General features: G+C 35.8%; 1 protein-coding gene across 1 annotated transcript; it reads right to left on the bottom strand.

Annotated features, from left to right (window-relative positions):
- Positions 1-3,526: 3,526 nt before the first annotated feature.
- Positions 3,527-18,944, bottom strand: RBM46 (RNA binding motif protein 46). Its single transcript, XM_075031934.1, has 5 exons — positions 18,783-18,944; positions 13,004-13,471; positions 10,784-11,566; positions 5,086-5,145; positions 3,527-3,552 (listed from the first exon to the last, which is right to left on the bottom strand). Exons 1-5 carry the CDS (start codon positions 18,931-18,933, stop codon positions 3,527-3,529), a joined length of 1,488 nt encoding a protein of 495 aa, XP_074888035.1. The 5' UTR covers positions 18,934-18,944.
- Between the last annotated feature and the right edge of the window lie 504 nt (positions 18,945-19,448).

A 19,448-nucleotide genomic window follows, 5' to 3' on the forward strand; every position in this document is an offset into this window, starting at 1 on the left:
GCCTATTAGGGCTCTTTCTGACTGCAGTAAAGTTCTATTTAAGACTGCTGGATCACTACCTGTTTTCCTTCCTCTGGTTGTCCATTAAGTTGAAAACTAAATAGCATGAGATGCTAAACTGGTCATTCTTTGTTATGCACAGCAACTGTGCTGAGAAATTCACTGAAAGAGAAGACTTGTAACAGCTGACTTCTGGGGTATTGCTTTTACCTCAAGAGTGTGTATTAACGTACTAACTCCCAGCTGACCTGCTCTTTAATACTATTGCCTACTTAAAAGAAATTCCCATTAATTTAGTAACTCTTGTTTGTGTTATTACATAGGACACTAGCTTTTGGTGACAAACAGCCTTAGCTCTCCCTATCCCACCTACTGTTTTTTTTCCCCATGAAATAACAGGGGTTGGAAGATAGAGGCTGCTGCCCACAACATGCTTGCTCCGTAACATTGGCTTTAACATCTGCCACCAACCACAAGGTAGTAATAATAATATTTAAAAAAAAAGGCACGCAGATGAAAAAGGTAACTGTAGGAATAAGGACCACCTTTTCTTATTTAGGGGAAGTTTTTAATGCAGTGGGTTTAGTGCAAAGGAACAAAACTTTTTTTCACTGAAGTCAGTGACCTCTACTTTCAGAGGGACTTCTAGTTTCCACACCAATTCTAGAACAGGATTGTATACGGATTCACTTTTATCAGTTATACAACAGTACTGTAAAAAAATATGCAACACCATGTTCTCCCCTTGTTACAACATTTTAAGAAGAAATACACAGGGTTTTGTGGGTTTTTTTTTCCAAAGGTTAATAAGCTCCAGTGAGACTTTTATAAATATGAAAAATATGCTTGCAATTTTGCACACTGAGTAGAGATTTTTTTTAATTATGTGTTCCAAATAAACTTCAAAAACCCTGAATTACAGCTATTGAGTGCTACTGCTGGTTCAGCTGCTTATTCTTTACACCTTCGTTCTTATCTGCAAAACAAAGCCCAAATTCTGTCTGAGGGTTGTATTTGGCTTACATCCACCCAGTACTCATTACACTCAAATGTTTGATCTTGGTTTTGTACAGTCACACTTGTTGGGAATACTGAAAATAATTGCCAAGGTACATACTCATGTTAATAATGATGGGAGTTGCTAGGTTATAGCTAAACTGCTTTTTGCACAAGACTGCTTCGAAGTGGGGACCACAGAAATCTGAACAAGAAGGATGTTACACGCCTGCAAAATACAATCTCATACCTTCCTACAGTACCGGTCAGTACCTCCTTTTGTTTGCTGGGTAAGTCAGCTCTCCTACAGGTATTCATTTTAATGCTATGCAATCTTTGTGCAGCTTGTCACACAGTTCCCTTAAGTAGCTAACAATACCAATTCTACCTAGGTTTGGTTGGCCCAGATTTCCATTAGAAGTATTACAGAATATTGTTTTATCAAATCTTTCTTGCACGTGCAAAACATTTACTGTATTCTCAAGGTGTCGTTAAAGATGTCTATATAAAAAACTTGCAATAAATAAGTGAGTCTTGATTAAGACACCTGAATAATAAAGTAAAGCTCATTTCAGCAGTCTGTAGACTAGAATTCTCAGGCTGCTAGGCACAAATACTTTTAAATTAGTTCCCCAATATCTTTTCAGCATTATACTGTACTATTCTATCTCCAACACTGATTTTTTGTCTTGGCCTTAGGGACCCACTTAGTTTAAACATGAAGTAAAGCAAGCCCCCTCTTTCCTCCCAACAGAGTTTCTTAAGAAATCATAATGGTTTAACAACCTGCAAGTGTGACAGAAGCTACTAAGCAAGCTTCCTCTTTAAAAATTACTTCTTTTTCCAGGTTTCACTAGGCCACTTAATAACCCTTCCTCCTGTTCAGCAAAGCACCTGCACTGGAGCCTCTGGCCAAAGCTTGCTACTGAAGAAAGCAAAGTTAATCCTGCAAAGTAAGTTTGTGAGGGTACCATGTGTAAGATATATATATATATTATTTTTTTTTAGACATGCCAAATACTTGCAGCATAAATTTAATATGTTAATTCAAGTACAGAAGTCAAACACATGATTTCAACATTAAAAATTACAACACTTAAAACAACTACTATGTAGCTAATATCAAATGCAAATAAAATTAAACTGCTATAACTGCACCTAAATTAACACCAAAAAAGACAATTTAATACAGTGATGAAACATGCTGAACCAAAATATGTAACAGACCACAATAGTTGACTGCTTTTAAGAAAAGTTATTCAACTTTAAATCTTTCCATTGCATCGTTTCCTGTCTACATAATATTCCTTTTTGGCGAACTTTTTTCAGACAAAACAGCTTACAACCAATACTCGCATAGGTGAGGCCCTTAGACTCTTTAACATATGCCACTTGGCCCATTCCTTGACCAGGAACTGAAACTATACACCAAATTCAAAAAGGATGATCTACTGTATTAGTTTCAGATTTTAAAAAAGAAAAAAAGAGGCCTTTATTTTTTGTCATTCAATAAACAAAGCATTTTGCTAAGAAATGCTAAATAGTCACAATAAAAATAAAGATGGCTCACTCAAAATGAATTACATACACACGATATAAAAAATTGAAAACTATTTTCAGTTTAATGCTAAACAATGTTTTTTAAGAACATGGCCTGATTAGAAAGTGAGCAAGCTGCTGTTCAACATGGCTACACAGGCAAGTAGAAGTGCTGGTTACAAGGGATAGGCTGGATAAGAGTAAGGCCTCTGTGAACATGGAAGCACACACATGTCCCAGCAGAGAGGTGCTAACAAGACATGCAACTTAGCTGTACATAGAAGTACATGTAATTTGTATGTATCAAGGTGGGGGTTTTTTGCCCATTTTTGTCTCAAAGAATTATCAAAGGTATTGAACCTCAATGTTATGACTACAGAAATATATCTCATGTAGCCTGATGGTAGATTGACACAAAGCCTTTCAAAATACCACTCCTCCATTGATGTAACGCTATACCAGAAGCAAAGATTTTATTGGACATGTTCCTCCTACAAAATTTTGCATCAAGTTACAGAAACAAATCTCAGTGTGGTATTTAAGTTTCATATTATATATGCTTATGTATGAAAAGGCAGGGGTGCCAGGGTGGTGTTTTCTTGCTTTTTTTTTAATGTTTGCTTAAGATTTATTACTTACAACAGCAGCTGTAAAATTCTGCATGAAATTCAAAATACAAGAGTAGAAATTGTAGCAAATTATTTCAACACTAAAAATAAGCTACTGTTGTATAAACTATTACAGGTAATAAAAATCTTTTAAACAAATTATCTTTTCAAAACAAATTTAATCAAGCTAACCAAAACAATTAACATTCAATTTCACTAATCTTTAAAGTGAAATGTTTAATACACACATGTGCTTTGAAGAATTATTCATCAATAAACATGTAATGTGAATTTCCGGTAATTACGTATCGGTGTGGTGCTCCTTCTTCTTTCGTGACAAGATCCAAAGCAACAAATTCCAAACTTTTCTTCTTCAGGGCAATTCAAGCCAAATAGGGTGTACAGTTGGCTGCAGAAAAAGAGGGGGAAGAAAGAGACTTTTGATTTCAGCAAACATACTGCATTACCTATTCTCAGATGGACTTAACTATTAAGGAACTTAAGATAACGGTGTATTGAAAGCATTCACAGTCTTATGCCAATGCTGCATTCTTCCCTTTCCTCTGCACCCCTAATACTAACTCAAATCATTAAGAAATTATTTAGTCAACAGTTCAGGCAACATCAGAAAGGACCTAGTAAAGAGAAATGAAAAATGAGAACTTATTAAACTCAGGGTTTTTCTCCTAAAAGCCTTATACTTTAAAAAAAAAAAAACATTCTTTGGTACTTAACATAAGCATTTTCTCAGCCTACATATATATATTTTTAACCAGACTTTACAATAATGACCCTTTGTTTCACCTCCACTAAACACAAAATACTAATGAAGACAACTTTAATGTGCATATTAGATCACTGTTGAGTTGTATTAATTTGTTACATGTATCATACATATAATAGAAGCAGTCTTTCATACTGCATATTTAACACTTTAGATCGGAATGTACTATTAACCAAGTACCAAGTTCTGCCAGTCATACACTGCATAAACAAAAACTGCACTGTAGTCATCAATGGACTAGAAAAGGGCACTAAATTCAGTCCTGTTTTGAAGTGACTGACTCTAATGAAGTCAGTCAAGTTATTTCATGGATAAACATAGTTCAACATTGTTGTATCTTTCTCACTTATTTTTCTCAAAGTTCTCCTACACAGGCCCAGATTTACAAATTTATGTTCCCTGTTCGTAAGCAGCAGCAACAGAAAAATAACTGAATCTTCAGGACAAATCCTGGGTGACTCAGATTAGAAGCTTCCAGCAGTCAAGTTAACACCAAGCATGGATTTAATGCTATTTTCAAACTGCCTTATAAGCTTTTAAAAACCAATCTCACAACACTCACAGAAGATAGTAATCCCCATTTTAAAAAATGAAAGAGGCCTCAGAAGTGACAGACATCCACACTTAAATTCATCCACAATAGCATATTCAGAAAAAGAGAACATCTACCCTTGTAGCATAAAATGCAGAAAGTTAAAAATAACACTTTTTGCAAATCAGAGAAGACGTTAGTCTCTTTCTTTTACATGAAACCAACTATCCAAAGAAATAGTTCCAAGTCACCAGTGTAGTAACAACTCCACTTCTGAACATAAACTTAAACCCAAGCTGGAAATGCAAAAAATTCAGAAATTACTGAAAAACTACTCAGAGTAATTTCAGGAATAAAAACCATAACCTTGCTTTGTGCTGCAGAATCCACATGAACACCAGACTGGATGATCCATCAGCAGGTCTACAGCAGTACTGCTATGGTCTCCTTTGAAAAAAAGCCAAAACTGTACAGAGTATTTCTACAAGCCTTCTCAGAGGTGTGTATGTGGAGAAATAACCCTGAGACCAACTTCTCTAACAAAACAGCCCAAACGGTGCAGCTAAGTCAATGTCTCTGAGGGGACAAAAACCTGCACCAAACACAATCCCAGGAGGTTTACTCGCCTTTAGTATCCCACTGTGCTGCATTCAGGGACAGCAAAGTTACACATGCCTGCTCAGGCGCTGTGATAAAAACCATTATGTTTAAGTTATGTGATAAATATTTAAGACTTCTAAATTCATACTGTTAAGGAACATCTTACAGTGCATTCCGAGCCTTTCTAAAAATCACTGAAAAAAAACCCAAACAAACCACCAATTACCACTTATCATCTGTATTTGCTAAACAAAGCCAGCAATTTCTGTATTTTTTTGAACATCTTTCTTACATTTTGTACCAGGCTGTTGCTTGTTCCAACAGCAATATAGTTAATTTTTATGATAAAGCAAACCAAGGTAGTGTTGAAGTAAAGAAAATCCCTACAACAAAACAGTAAACCAAAAGCATTTCACATGAACTTTAATGTCCAAAATCTAGGACAGCAGCCTACCAATACCTTTGTTCTGAGACCCAGATGCTGAGTAGACTTTTGAACTAGTTTATATGAGTTTTATCCTTGACTTGTAAATTGCTACTGCATGCAGTATTTAAGAAGCTTAAACAAGTGAATTCATAGTAGTAAGATACAATGCTTGCTCCACCTGTTTCAGTATTTTTACTATATACATTCTATGTGGTGAACTGGAATTAAACATGGTTATTTACATGCTATAGTTAGTTATTAAAATGCTTTTCCTTGATTCAGAGATTTATCAGTATATTTTCCTTTTAAATACTTTCTGTTAAATACTTTAAAATACTCTCTTCTACCTAAAACCAAATTTCTTAAATTGTGTCTCAGTGAGATGCCACAGAATAGCATGCATGAGTGGAAAAAGAATAGCCTATTGTGGAATACATGTCTAAAACCCAGCAGATCCCCAAAACTGAGGAAACTTTACCGAAACTTCTTCCCCATCACCCTTAAGTCAGACTCAGTAGGGAAAGAACTCCCCAGGACTCAGCCTTTGCTACAGAGGGTGTTATCCTGAGGCCTAGAAAGAGGTTCTGACATCTTCCGGTATTTCCTTAAACCAGTCAAATTCCACCAGCAGTAAGTGAAAACAAACAAACAAAAAACAAAAAAAACCAATCATTCTCAGCAGAAAGTTCTGCTTTTCCAGGCTTCAGACATTTACTCTTAGTGAAGAAAGGGAGGTGGAGGTTCTCCTGCAATTCAGAGCACATCTATGCAACTTCAAGTTCTCTTCTGCCTATACTTCAGAGTCATCTGGATGAGCCAGGTTGATTCCATAAGCTACAAAGCTACATTACTGATGCAAAGAACCTGAATGATAAATAACACCTCCTATTTTGGGACTGACTCTGCACTAACACTGTTTCTGGACCAGAGGTGGAATATAGAGTCTGTGTTAATGAGCACAACAACACAGTCTCCAAATTGGAGCTGCCTCACATCTAGTCAGCCTCCAGGACAGGCAAGAGTAGGAAGTCTTACATGTTTTTCTAACTGGATACCACATTTAACAGCCAAGCACCATTTTGCAAACACCACTAAGGTATTGTGTAACTTCTAAAGACACAGACTTATTTCTGTTCCAATGAGATTGAAATTAACAGAAAAGGCATTAATTTCTCCTACGGGGCATTAAGGTTTTTTCCTATTCTGTTGTCCCGTCCCGTTTGTCTGGCGCCCCCCCCCCCCCCGCCAAACATTCACCTTCTGGAACTTCCAACATGTAGCTCTGCTCCCCTTCTCACAAACGGACATCCAGACATGTAATTTCCATATATTTAAACAAGCCTGAGTTTTTTCACTCCCTTGATCTGTTCATGATTTATCTTGTAACACTGAAATATAGCTTATTCATCTCTCAGTGAAATCATAGCTTTCTGTATTTTCTCCAAGCATCATTTTCAAATATTCAGGTGACACCAAGTGGTTAATTGTTGTAGTGCTGTCTGTTCAGGATTACTGTATGCAGTAACAACCAAGTATTATGTTATGTGAAAATAAATAGAGAAATACCAATCACCAAAAAAGCCAGAGTTCTTTGAGATTATTAATCATAACAGTCCAATCTGAGAATGCTATCAAAGCAGCCCTTTCTCATTCACTTACCTTAGTCTGCCTATATGCTTTAAAAAGAAAAAAAACTGTACATGTCATCAAAAATTAAGTGGGAAAAAAAATTAAGTTCCTGTAAGAGAAGTTACTTACCAGAATTCTGAATTATTCCCTGTGTCATCTTTGTACACTCATGCTTATAGTAAGTTGCTTCCAAGAAGAAACACGCTCAGCCTTTTCTCAAAATCACTGCTACTTATTAAAAAAAACTAAACACACACAAACCCACACCCAAAAAACAAACCCACAACACATGCATCCATGCAGCACCATTCAATATGCCAAACCATACAACAGGCAGTTCAGTGAGGAGGGATCCTGTCACATCTAGCAACTCTTCTCTAGCTTCAGATGTTTCTTTCAACATCCTGTATATAAGCTTTAAAATACTGTTAATTTAAATTCACCTTAAAATGTTTTCCCTATAGCACTTGTAACTAACTGAAGAGAAAAATCTCAACTCATACTTTCTTAATTTTTTTTAAACTTGCTTGCATTCTGGATTTGACCATAGCTGTGAATAATCACTCTTAGGCCAATTTTTTTAATTTTTTCTCAAGATTCTTTCCTGAAGAAGTATAGGAGAGAAAATATTATCTTTAGATAATCCTGCCTGTAAGCCACAAAATGGGCAGATATGCATGGTCGAGCACAGAACCTGAAGCTGTCTTCATTATTCTTTAAAGGAGGGCCTCACACCGCTATTTTGAGTTTAGCATCCTTTTTTTTATGTTCAGGATTACATGGGTTATAAAGGTACAGCCCTAATTTTCATAGCTAGAAAAAAACAGAAACAGACCCTCAACCAGTAAAATGCAACCCACAGCGTGTACAAAACCAGGCACAGATACTTAGCCATTTTATTATTAAAAATAAGTAATTCTCATCACTTCGAACATCTGAAAGTATCACCTTCTGGAGGTGACCTACTAATGCAAACCAAATGTATCACTGCTAAAGTGGAGACAATGTGTAAGGCTTTGCGCTTTGGAGATTCTTCTTCCTCTAAGATCTTTTGGGCATGCAAAATCAAAACCAAGGAGAATCAAAATTCTAAGCAAGAAGAAAAAGCTTGTTTATGTTTCAGTCATGCATTGCAAAAAGGGATCATAGTCAAGCCTGAATTAAGTCTGCTACAAACTCATGAAAAAGAAAAATCTCGCTGCAGCCTAAGTATCAAGAAGCTTCCAGAACAAGTGTTAAGTAGGAGCATGAGGAAGAGAAGGATGGCAAGACTATTTTAAGTTTGCTATTAGCAGTAGGTTTCCCAATCCACCAAAACAGAAAGAGGGAAGGGGAAACGCAAGAGGGGAGGGAAGGGGAAACGCAAGAGGGGAGGGAAGGGGAAACGCAAGAGGGGAGGGAAGGGGAAACGCAAGAGGGGAGGGAAGGGGAAACGCAAGAGGGGAGGGAAGGGGAAACGCAAGAGGGGAGGGAAGGGGAATAAGGGAAAAAAAAGAAGGGAGTGGGAATACAGGGGAACAGAAAAGTCTCCCTCAGGAACAGAAGCAGTCATCACTAACACAGGACTCCACTTAAGCTTTCAATTACTATTTCTGCTTCCATTTCCCTTAAAATTTTGTTTCACTGGGCCAAAATTATGAAGTAAAAGCATTTTAATAAACACTTCTTCATCTGTTCTCATTTTTCCTCCTTACATTTCCAAAGCAGAATCAAGCTTTAAATCTTGTGGATGCAGTGCTGGGCCCTGCATGCATGCACAGCTAATCAGAAAATATTATTTACTGTACAGTATGATCTCATTGTGCTTCTATCCAGAGCTGCACTATACAGGACCACCAACTCTGATGCCTCAGACACTGCCTGGCCCACACACAGTAGGCACTACCCACAAAGAACACCACTTCTTTCAAACCTGGAAGTCCATGGCTTAAGAAGGCTGATATTCTAGAACGTGAAACTAGAAAGTGAAAAAACACAACAGTCTATTAATAATGGAAATAACAGTAATTGAAGCACAACCTGTTTGAACTTCCTAGGTATCATAAGAAACTTGGAAAGAACTTGCCTACCACCACTCCAAAACCCACAACACTCCCTGCCAAACAACTCTGGCATTGCTCCGATTCTGGATTAAAAAAAAAACAAAACAAAACAACAAACAAACCAAAACAACAAAACCAACCACCAACCCACCCCAACCAAAAAAAACCAACTTTCTACACACAACTGGACAAGAAACTAGTTTGTATTATCTGAACAAACCCATCATCTCCAATGTAATTCTTCACAGAAAGAATTCTACACAGAAAGAAAAAAAGAGGAAAAAACCAAACCCCTGGCTCCAGGACTCATTAGAAACATTTTTTATAATGACAGAAAAGTATTTATATTGTTCTACAAAAGACTAGCAATTCATTTCATGATACAGCATCTACTGAGTTAGTCACGCTGAAAGAAGCCGTGCAACACATATACAAGATCATTACTCAGCAGATGAGAGAAATTACATGATCATTCATAATACACGCAAAATTATAAAGATCAGTCCTATCTCGTCTTCAAATATAACAGGAAGTAAAGGCCAAAAAGATAAAAAAAGCTAACTAAGCAGAAGAGAAACCATTCAAAAGAACAAGTGGAATAAATTATACAAAGCTTTGCCTGGAATTATGACTAGTTTTCAAACCATTATTGTACAGCTCTGTAATGGCCTCCAAATCTGTGTACCAAAGAGCCAAAATTCTGATTTCTTTGAGGATGAAATCTGTTCAGATGATGACTACAATTACTAATGAAACAACCTGGCACTAGAAATCAGTTCTGTGTTCTGAATGCTGTGTGCTGAATGCTCTGAAAAATGCTGGGCAGTAACTAGATGACAAAAGTGTTACGTTTTGTATTTAGGTACTTCACTTTATAGAGCAACAGGGATAACGCTGGCAGAACTGCAGTGATCTGTCATCTTAGTTATGAAAAGAACAGATTTAATATATTTTTATAATATAAAATATAATATTTTTTATAATATATAGATGTCCCTTTTCTAGTAGTTGCATTCTAAGTTTAAGAAATGGCATATATACAAATGAAGATGCTAGACTTAGAAAGTAATTAAGAATAACTGTATCCCTATTTTCTCCCATTTTCTGGTTGAAAAAAAAAAAAACCCAAACACTAAATGACAGCACTCTTTACCCAAAGATAATCCATATAGAGCAATGTAATGATACTCTGCTTATTGCCTCAAGAATGTCTATAAAGGGCAATCAAAAAAGCTTCCCAAACCTATTTATTGATCTGAATATGGATCCACCACTTCTGTTTTCCCTACTGACAATAAATCAAGAACACAGACATCCTTTCAAATAAATTTTCAGCACCATAATCATCACACAATGACCTTATACCCAAGTCACTTAACATCACCTAGTTCTTCCTTATAAATCATTACAGTAGGTAAACGTAAGCAAAAATGACCCTACCATTGCACTGTATAGATGTTTACAGTGTTTCTTCAGTACTCTCACCTGATGGTCCAGGCTCAGCTGACTATACAAGAAACAATTCTGCTGCAGACTAACTTATACTTTATATATATACACAAACAATTTTAAAATAACTTTTCTAGCTTCCGTTCTTAAGAACTAATTGAAAGCATTTATGCTTACCTAGATGTAGAAGTGTGAACTGTGCTGCCAATTCCTTTGCACCTTCTACTGTTGCACAGAGTTTGTCTGGCATGAAATAACTCTGGGAACCATCTGCGATACTAGGAATAAGCACCTTGTACACCAAGAGTATTTTCCCGTCCTGACTTGTGGTTGAGTACAAGTAGTATTCTGGCGGTGTCCAGTTATTTTTATTGCAAAAATAATCCAGATGCATTGCTGCAGAACTGAAATGACTGGATTTTAAAGAATACATGCTAATTGGAGTAAGCTTTATTCCTGGAAAAAATGGGTATGTACATCTTTCAACCTCAGTGGGGCCTGGACTGTGCTGACCATTAAGACGAACCAAAAAATTTGCTGGTTTCCCTAAGGATTTTTGATGACCATCTTCTTTGTTAGGAAAACCTAAGAGATTTTCAGAACTGGGACTTATCTGACCATTAAAATGTTGCTTCCAAATACTTTCTTTGTTAACTGGCTTTGCTAGTGTTACCTCAATACTAGCTCCATCAATGCACTTTCCATTCATTACAGACATAGCAGCAACTGCATCTTCTCGATGGAAAAAATGAACAAAAGCATAGTCTCTCAGCTTCTTTACACGTTCAACTACTCCTGGCTTGAACTTGTTGAATTCAGCTTTAATTGTGTCCTCTGTAGTAGATATCATTAAATTTCTTACATACAATACTTTAACTCTCTGCATTGTTTCTTCATCAACTTCTTTCTCAGGGTCTGCCCAGTCTACTTGAATAGTATGACCCCAGAGCTGGAATGTTCCTACAGCAAAGAAGCATTACATCAATGAGAAATACGCAAATGAAAACGAAATCATTCTTATCAACTACCCCAACAAAAAAAGCAAACATGATGCATGCCACATTAAACTGTTTTTTTGTTGCCTGCACCTACTTAAGAAAAATATGTAAAATGTTGCTACTTAAAATTATCTAAGAAAACAAGAATCTGCAAAAATTCGGTGTTCTATCTGTACCCTTTGAGTTCATTAAGCACCGTAAGCTGTCAATACATAGACTTCATGATTTTGTGACATGCATATACACGTGTATATAAAGCAACCATAAGCAACATATTTTACTAGCTAGTATACAAAGGCTCTTCAATAATATTACAATTGAAAAAGTAAGGTCAACACCTGGAAGTCATCTAAACGTATATGAACTAGCACAAGCCTTACTCTATGTTGCAGCAGACACCAAAACCATAAACTTCAAAAAAAAACCATTTTATGCCAACATTGTTACTCATTTCATGCCAACATTTTGCATATGGCACAACTAGTTTATTTTACATTCAGTGATCTGGTCATATTTCTCCCATTACCTTGCAAGGCCTGTATACGTCTTAGGTAACACTCCTCCCTAACACTCTGTCAGGAATTAACATGAGACTTGCCTATATCTTAGCCTTAATAAATACAGGGAGTTTTGTAATTCATTTCAGCAAGGCCAATGCTGTCTTATCTGTTTTAATGACTTTGCTTCTCCAACTATATTGTTCCATTTCATCCCTATTTAATTTCTCTTCCTTTCTCTTCTAGAATTTCCCTTTTTAACTGTACCTTTACCCATTCCCTTCCCTTTCAGCATATTTAATCCATTCTACTTTCCCTCCCTCAAAATGTATAAAATAAGGTGCAAAGAAAAAGTCATCTTCTACTTGTTAAACCCTTTAAAATTATTTTCTAGCAAAACATTAAAGATCTACTTTCAAACATTTTTAAAATATGAAACACCAAGAACATCACTCATGATACTCAAAGAAAATAAGGGACACATTCCCAGCACTATATTTTTTAAGCTCAGCTTTAAGAGAATTCATGTGCAGGGACTAATGCATGCAAATGAGAACTGGATGCCCAAGCAAATACGTTATCTTGGTGTGAATTACAGTAACTTCTGTTTATAAAACAGATGCCTGCTCTTTCATTCTCAGAACTGCTTAAATTTCAGCTTTAAAAAAAAAAAATCAAAAAACAAAAACCACAACCAAAAAAACCCAAATGAAAAAAAAAACCTCATTCCTGAACAAAAAAAAAAAAAAAAAAAAAAGAAAAACTCTTTAGCTGAAAGGCACTACTGCAGTTTTGTAAATCCCAAAATACCTTAAAGAGAGGAAAACAAGGATGATCAACCACCCCCCACAAAATGGACAGATACTCCCAAAAAACCTCAATTTAATTACAAATAGGTTTACCTGGGATTAGCCGCCTTCTAGCCATTGCAGCTGCTCTGTGAGATTCATATTCTACAAAAGCAAAGCCACGATTTTTAGTTTTGTCAGTGGCATTTGGATAAACAATGACATCCACCACTCCTTCTGTAACTTTTTTCATTTCATTCAGTATTTCTTCTTTCTTCTTTTCTTTTGGAATTGCTCCAATAAATAGTCTGCAGTTGTCCAAGCTTACGCAGACACCAATAAATTTCCCTGGACGAATTTCGTAATTATTCAGAATCTTGATGGCTAGCTGGGCTTCCTCTTTAGTAGTGTACATCACAAAAGCATAGCCTCGATTCTCACCACTGAATTCCATCATCAGTCTGAACTCATAGATCTTCCCAGCTCTCTCGAAAACAGGAACTAATTCATCTTCATACATATCACGAGGAATCTTACCCACAAAAACTTCACATCCACGAGGTGGTGGAGGACCTTCCCAACCTTAAAATAAATTGTTCAACAACAATCTTAGTACAAATGGCAGATAGGCACACTTCCCTCCCTCCTTCCCCCAATTTGGAGGTGGGTGTTATTTATTTATTTTTAGTCTCAATTTAAAACTAGCATATTCTCATCCATTATTTAATTCTTATTTTTGTTATGTTGAAATTAAAAAATGCCATAAGCCCACAATTTGTATGTTTTAATTCCATCTTCTGTTTTTTCACTGGAATCTGTATGACAACCCACTGAACCAAGCATTATTTAAAACACTGATAGGTTTGCTTTAAGATCCTACACTTCAATCGTTTTTGCCCCTTAAACTTATGTGTCAGTTATTAATACAACTGATAGGTTGATAACTGGGAAGGAACTTAAGTTGTATTTTCTACTCGCAAATGTTTCTCTGCACTTCTTGCCCATATTTTAAGAAATTTTGGTCAGGGTCCCCAGTGCAGTATTTTTTTTCTTCCTTCACATCATTCAAAATGTCCAAACATTTTGCTTCCACCTTCTCCATTCATCTATAAAAACAGGACTCCCTAAGGAAGGTAGGATATGGAGCCGTGCTTTCTTCAATAGCCAAAAAGACTGAACACATTTGCTTTAAAAACAGACCACAGTTTTCATGGGCTGGAGCTGGATGGTAGGAAAAAAGAAATTAAAAAAATCCACAGAACAAATAAGTCCCTAGTTCACATCTGAAAGTTACAAGAAGATCCATGCTTCTGTCCTTAAGCCAAGGACATTCATACACTCTTTTGTATCTCCGCCATGTATGTTGAAGGGTATGATCAACAGATAATGTAAAAATGCATACATAAATTTAAAAATATGGAGTTATGGTCTGCAAATATGGCACTTGATTTTCCCAAAATATGCTCTTTTTTTTTTTTAAATAAAGTTTTATTGGTTTTGTTCGGGTTTTTTTTCAACAAAATAAACAAATCGGACAGAAGTTTTGAAGGCAGAAAAACAGTTAAATCATAACTAACAGGTTTTTTCTAAAGCTTTGACAAGAAAGGTTCTCCACAGGAGAGAAAGCAAGGAGTACAAAGCTGGTAGAAAAAAATAACACAAAATTTGGTAAGTAAGTGCTCATATGAAATGACAAAACATAAGGAGGCAAGGTGAAAAAAAATTACTGTTGACAAGTTAAAACAAGAAGATAAATATTTTACTTTGGCTTGAAGTTCAGAATAAATTAGGTGATTTTTGTAATTAACTTAAAAGTTTTTCTTTCATATAAGTATCATCAAAGAGCACATAATTTACTCATGAAAAAAATTTTTGATTTTTTTGATAGAACTGGGAAATTTTTGCCTTCTCACAGAATAAATTTTCTTCTATAAGCTGTACACTAAGAACTACATGGTACACAGGGAAGCTACCAAGGTATCGAAATTGACAGGCATTTGGAGCCACGCTGCCATGGCTTATCTAGGAAAAAGTCTGGCTCTGTTCCACACAGCATTCAACATCTTTATCATTTTCAGCTTTATAAACATTTACAACCACTTCAGCTGAGGTCTGACAGGACATGGCAAGTAACACAGTCTGCAAGCTAGTACTGCTATCAATCACATCATGCCAGTCAGTTGTCCACATAAAAACACATAAACCAACAGTACACCACTTAGCAGCTCCAAAGACAAAAGCAACTGCACACCTTAATCAGCAAAAAAGGGAGGAGGCTGCTTTACTGAGTAGGCAAAGTCATGAATTTAAATAATAATGTTCATTTATTAACTAGACAAACTTTTACCATCATGCTCAGCCTGGTCACTGATTAAAACAGTGATTCTCAGCAAGTAAAAGCCATCTACCATTCAAAAAGCCACCTGTCTAATTTTAAAGCTGCATACTAATTTGGCGTTACAGCACATTAATACCAACTGAGTGTAAGTTGTGCCTCCTGCCTTAAAGAAATCCTGGTCTGTGCCACATTTGCCAATGAGCAACATGTATTTAACAGAGCAAACATGGAAACAGTTAACCAAAAGCACCATTCCTCAAGTAGTTACCAACTGACCAGAGAGTTTCCTTGACTGGGTACTTAATTCATCGCTGGACAACAGATTATGGGATTCCTTTTTTTGCAGCAGTCCAAGTAATCAAACTTCAATCAACATTATAGTTATAATCCTCCACCTGCTAGTGAAATCCATGCCATCTCAAGTTCTCTTCCATGTAATTCTAATGAGTTACACACCTAATGATGTCATTATGTCTGCAGCAATCTAAGCAGAGGACCCAAGCAAAGCAATGAAAATTCGCTTTCTTAACCTTTTTTCATCTCTTTTCTCCTACCCCCATCCCGATACATTTTCCACAAGTAGCATAAACTGAACAAGAACTGTGCAGCTGCCAATTGAGGTGGGGTAAAAAATACAAATTTTTAGGGTAATTTTGATGACCTGCTTGCTCTAGATAACGTGCCAGTCACATAAACAAGACGGTAACAGGAAAACAGAGCTGACAGTGAGACTATCTCCTTTGGCAGCAACACAAGCTTATAGAAACCACATCTTAAACAAGCAAAATTCACAGTGAAGCTCCTCATTTACAAACAGCTATTGTAATTCCTTTCAAGCCATCTCAAACATTCAAGTCTCATCTGGCCTAGAAAACCATTTATAGCAACTCTGGGTAATTTCCAGCCTAAGCAAGTATGAAAATACAAGATTTAAAGGAGAGGTATATAATTAAATGTCAATGAACAGATTTATGGAAGATACACCTTGTCAAACACATCTAGTTTCAGAAAAGATTAACAAGTTTCATTAATAAAAGTAACTTTGCCAAACAAATACACTTAATACTGCCTAATGTTCTAATTAAAAATCATAATTATAATGTAAAAAATGTATTAAATAATTTAAGAACAGGCTGAGCCCTCAGGAAGTAGTGATTCCCTGCAGTTCTTTTTCCAGTGCCATTTTCAAAAAAATTTCACAGGGCTTCCTTTGGCTATTTTATATAGGCTAGTAAAAGTATGTACATAATTTTAGACAGGAAAAACTTCCAAAGAGAAATAATTTTGATGCAGCTGTATCTTAAACTACACATAGCAATGAGCAACTCTGTTCATGCTTACAAGCATAACTTACAAAGATATGGGATCACAGGCCACAAGTGAGAATGAACTGAAACAGCAGCACAAGGAATTTTCCTTCCTTCTGCTTGTGTACATGCATAATCTGACTCAGAAAGAAGAGTTACTATACTCCATGAGATACAATCAGGACAAATGGCAAAATTCTTGTACATTGCTGATGTCAACAATGACACTGGAAAAATTATTCAAAATAAAAGAAATGCTTCATAAAGATTTAAGGCATTTGACTCATTTCATCAGAATAACAAGAAATTTTAAGATAAAGGTAACTGACACAGTGTTATTACAGAGAATTACAGGTACTAGGTATTTCATCAAGAAAATTAAAGAACTATTTCAGAGTAGAGATAAAGCCCAAATTCAGCAGGAAAGTTGCTAACTATTTTAACAAGCTAAATGTAGGAGCAGATAATCCCACGTTTTAGAGTTCTCAAAATCAAACCCAGACACTTTTCTGAAAATGTGTTTTAGCCAAAAAAAGTCATCAGGCTCAACTGAGCAGAAAGTAAATATGTAAGATACACAGAAGTTCAAATTAAATGATCCAGAAGCCACTTATTTTCTTAATGTATTCTTGAGAAGAACAAAAAGACATTTTGGTAGGGAAAAAAAACTCAACGAAGTTTAACTCTTGAATATGGCAATAATGACAAAAAAGATAATTAGGAAAAAAAATATATCTACTGAACTACTCCTCCTCCTCTGTTCAATTATGTTCACTCAAAACAATAACAAATTCAATCATTTTGGTTTTATCCATTTATTTCACAAACTTTCAGCATTTGCAGCACGAGATAAACCTACTAGTTTCAAGCATTTGTATAAGTATGGATTACAGTTGAATGATCTTGCAATATCTTCAAACAAAAACACCCTTTATCAGTCCTACTTAAAAGTGTCATTTAAATTTATCTTGGAAAGCAAATTCAAAGTGCTGAACAACGGCTTTTCCTTGCGCTGCGTGTAAGCATTACTTGTTTTCCACAAACTAAATCTGCAGCAGCAGTTTCAGTGAAAGTATTTTAGCAGAGGATAGGGCTATTTCAAGAGATTTATTATTCCTAAATTACTGGTCATAGTATCAGACACGTTTTTGAAATAACATTTAATACACAAGAAAAAAATTAACTCTTCCAATGCTGTAACAACCCGAAAACCGTTTACTAAATCCAATAGCCACTGTTTCCAAATTGCAACGTACATATTCCATATACCACAGGACTTAATTCTACTTTTTTTTTTGTCACTGACTTTAGCGGAAATAGAATTGGGCATATAGAAAAACATTTTAGTGACAAGGCGTGTTTTCACTGTAGCAGTAACTTTCCAGTCCAAGTGCACAAGTCTCCCATTTGCATCGTGACAATAAATCTCAAACCACCATAAATTAACCAAGAAGATGACTGTAGTTTTTATAGCATCAATACAATCTCTGTTATTCTCTGGGATTTTTACCAACTGTTGTTTTCTGCTTATACATGGATAAATACTCAACAATTTCTGTTTTCCAGTGAAAGAACAGTAACACATGAATATTAAACTCTGACTGTTGTACTTAACTGTTAAAAACACATTCAACGAATGATAAAAGCTCCAGAGCTCAACATTTATCAATTTTTCCTCTCAGAATGAAAGGGGGGTGGGGAGGCAGAGATTATATTAGATATGGAGAACAGGTTAGTCCACTCTGAAAACAAAACAAGTGCCATTATCTTCACTGGTGCTATCTCAGAGAACAGAGATTTGTAAAAAAAAAAAAAATTGCTTTGTCCCATGCAAGTGGTAAGACAAGAAATGAAGGTTATGCCTGCTATCACCAACTTGTTTTTCCTTTCTGTACCACTAAATGTTTTCAAGTGTGTTCTAAGTCATATGGAACACACTCAGTATTTTCAGGTCCACATTTGTTTTGCTACCTGTCAACTTTAGCTGCTTTTAAAGCTGTGACTTCTTAAATCCACCAAGAGCAAATGTTCAACATAGTCTAGCACAAGACATCTTAAACTGCTGGAAACTGTAAAGTGTATCAGGACCCTGTATGTGTTGTGTTTCTCAAACTCTTTCCCTAAGCACCTACTACTGGTCACTGTCAAGATACAGGACATGGGGCTACACAAATTTTCAGTCTGATTCAGAATAGCTCTCCTTACAGAAAATAAACTCCAACTTTGTAATCTCAAAAGACATAGTTACCTGGTGGAGGACCACCGAATTTTCTTTGCCCGTTTTCTTGAACCATGCTGTATCCAGTCTTCTCCATCAGGGCCAGTAAAGCAGCTTCATTCTGAGTGCCACTTCGGCTTTTGCTGCATCCATTTGCTGCAGCTTTATTTTCCTCATGCATATCTGCAATAGCTTCAACAGAACATTGCAAGTATTTCAATTCAGATAATTCTAAGTTGTTATATGTATACAGAAGCTACCAAAGCACAGAAAAACAACTTATGCTATACTTGCCTATTTACTGACTTTGTTTAGCATAAGACTTCAATCCTGCATCCAACTACTATCATCTATATATCTGCTTTCAAAACATTGTTCTGTAGCTAAGCTAAACTTGACCTTTAACGAGTAACTATATATGCTATAGTCAAACTTTGATAAGTGGTATCACAACTATGTACAGTATGCTGTCCTTCAAGTAGAATAATGAATTCTTTCCTAAATTATGTTATCACAGTTGTGTAGAGACCCATATGCTACTTGAAGTGACAAGTTCCACTTTCTTATTACTACATTTTATAGAAATACCAATTATTTTAAAACTGTATTTTAATACAAAAATACTTAAGAAGTACATTAAGTCCATGCCTAGTTAATACAAAGAATTCAAAGAATTCACAAACAAAAGTAATTTAA

This window comes from Buteo buteo, chromosome 1, assembly GCF_964188355.1.
Source record: "Buteo buteo chromosome 1, bButBut1.hap1.1, whole genome shotgun sequence".
Classification (NCBI taxonomy): Eukaryota; Metazoa; Chordata; class Aves; order Accipitriformes; family Accipitridae; genus Buteo; species Buteo buteo.

Bases quoted from the DNA above. Each gene is read 5' to 3' on its own strand.
- RBM46 (XM_075031934.1), bottom strand. From the start codon at position 18,933: ATGCATGAGGAAAATAAAGCTGCAGCAAATGGATGCAGCAAAAGCCGA. The intron at 13,472-18,782 runs GTAACTATGTCT...ATTTATTTTAAG, and splicing joins ATTCGGTGGTCCTCCACCAG to GTTGGGAAGGTCCTCCACCA. The intron at 3,553-5,085 runs GCGAGTAAACCT...CTTTTTCTGCAG, and splicing joins AGCACAGTGGGATACTAAAG to CCAACTGTACACCCTATTTG.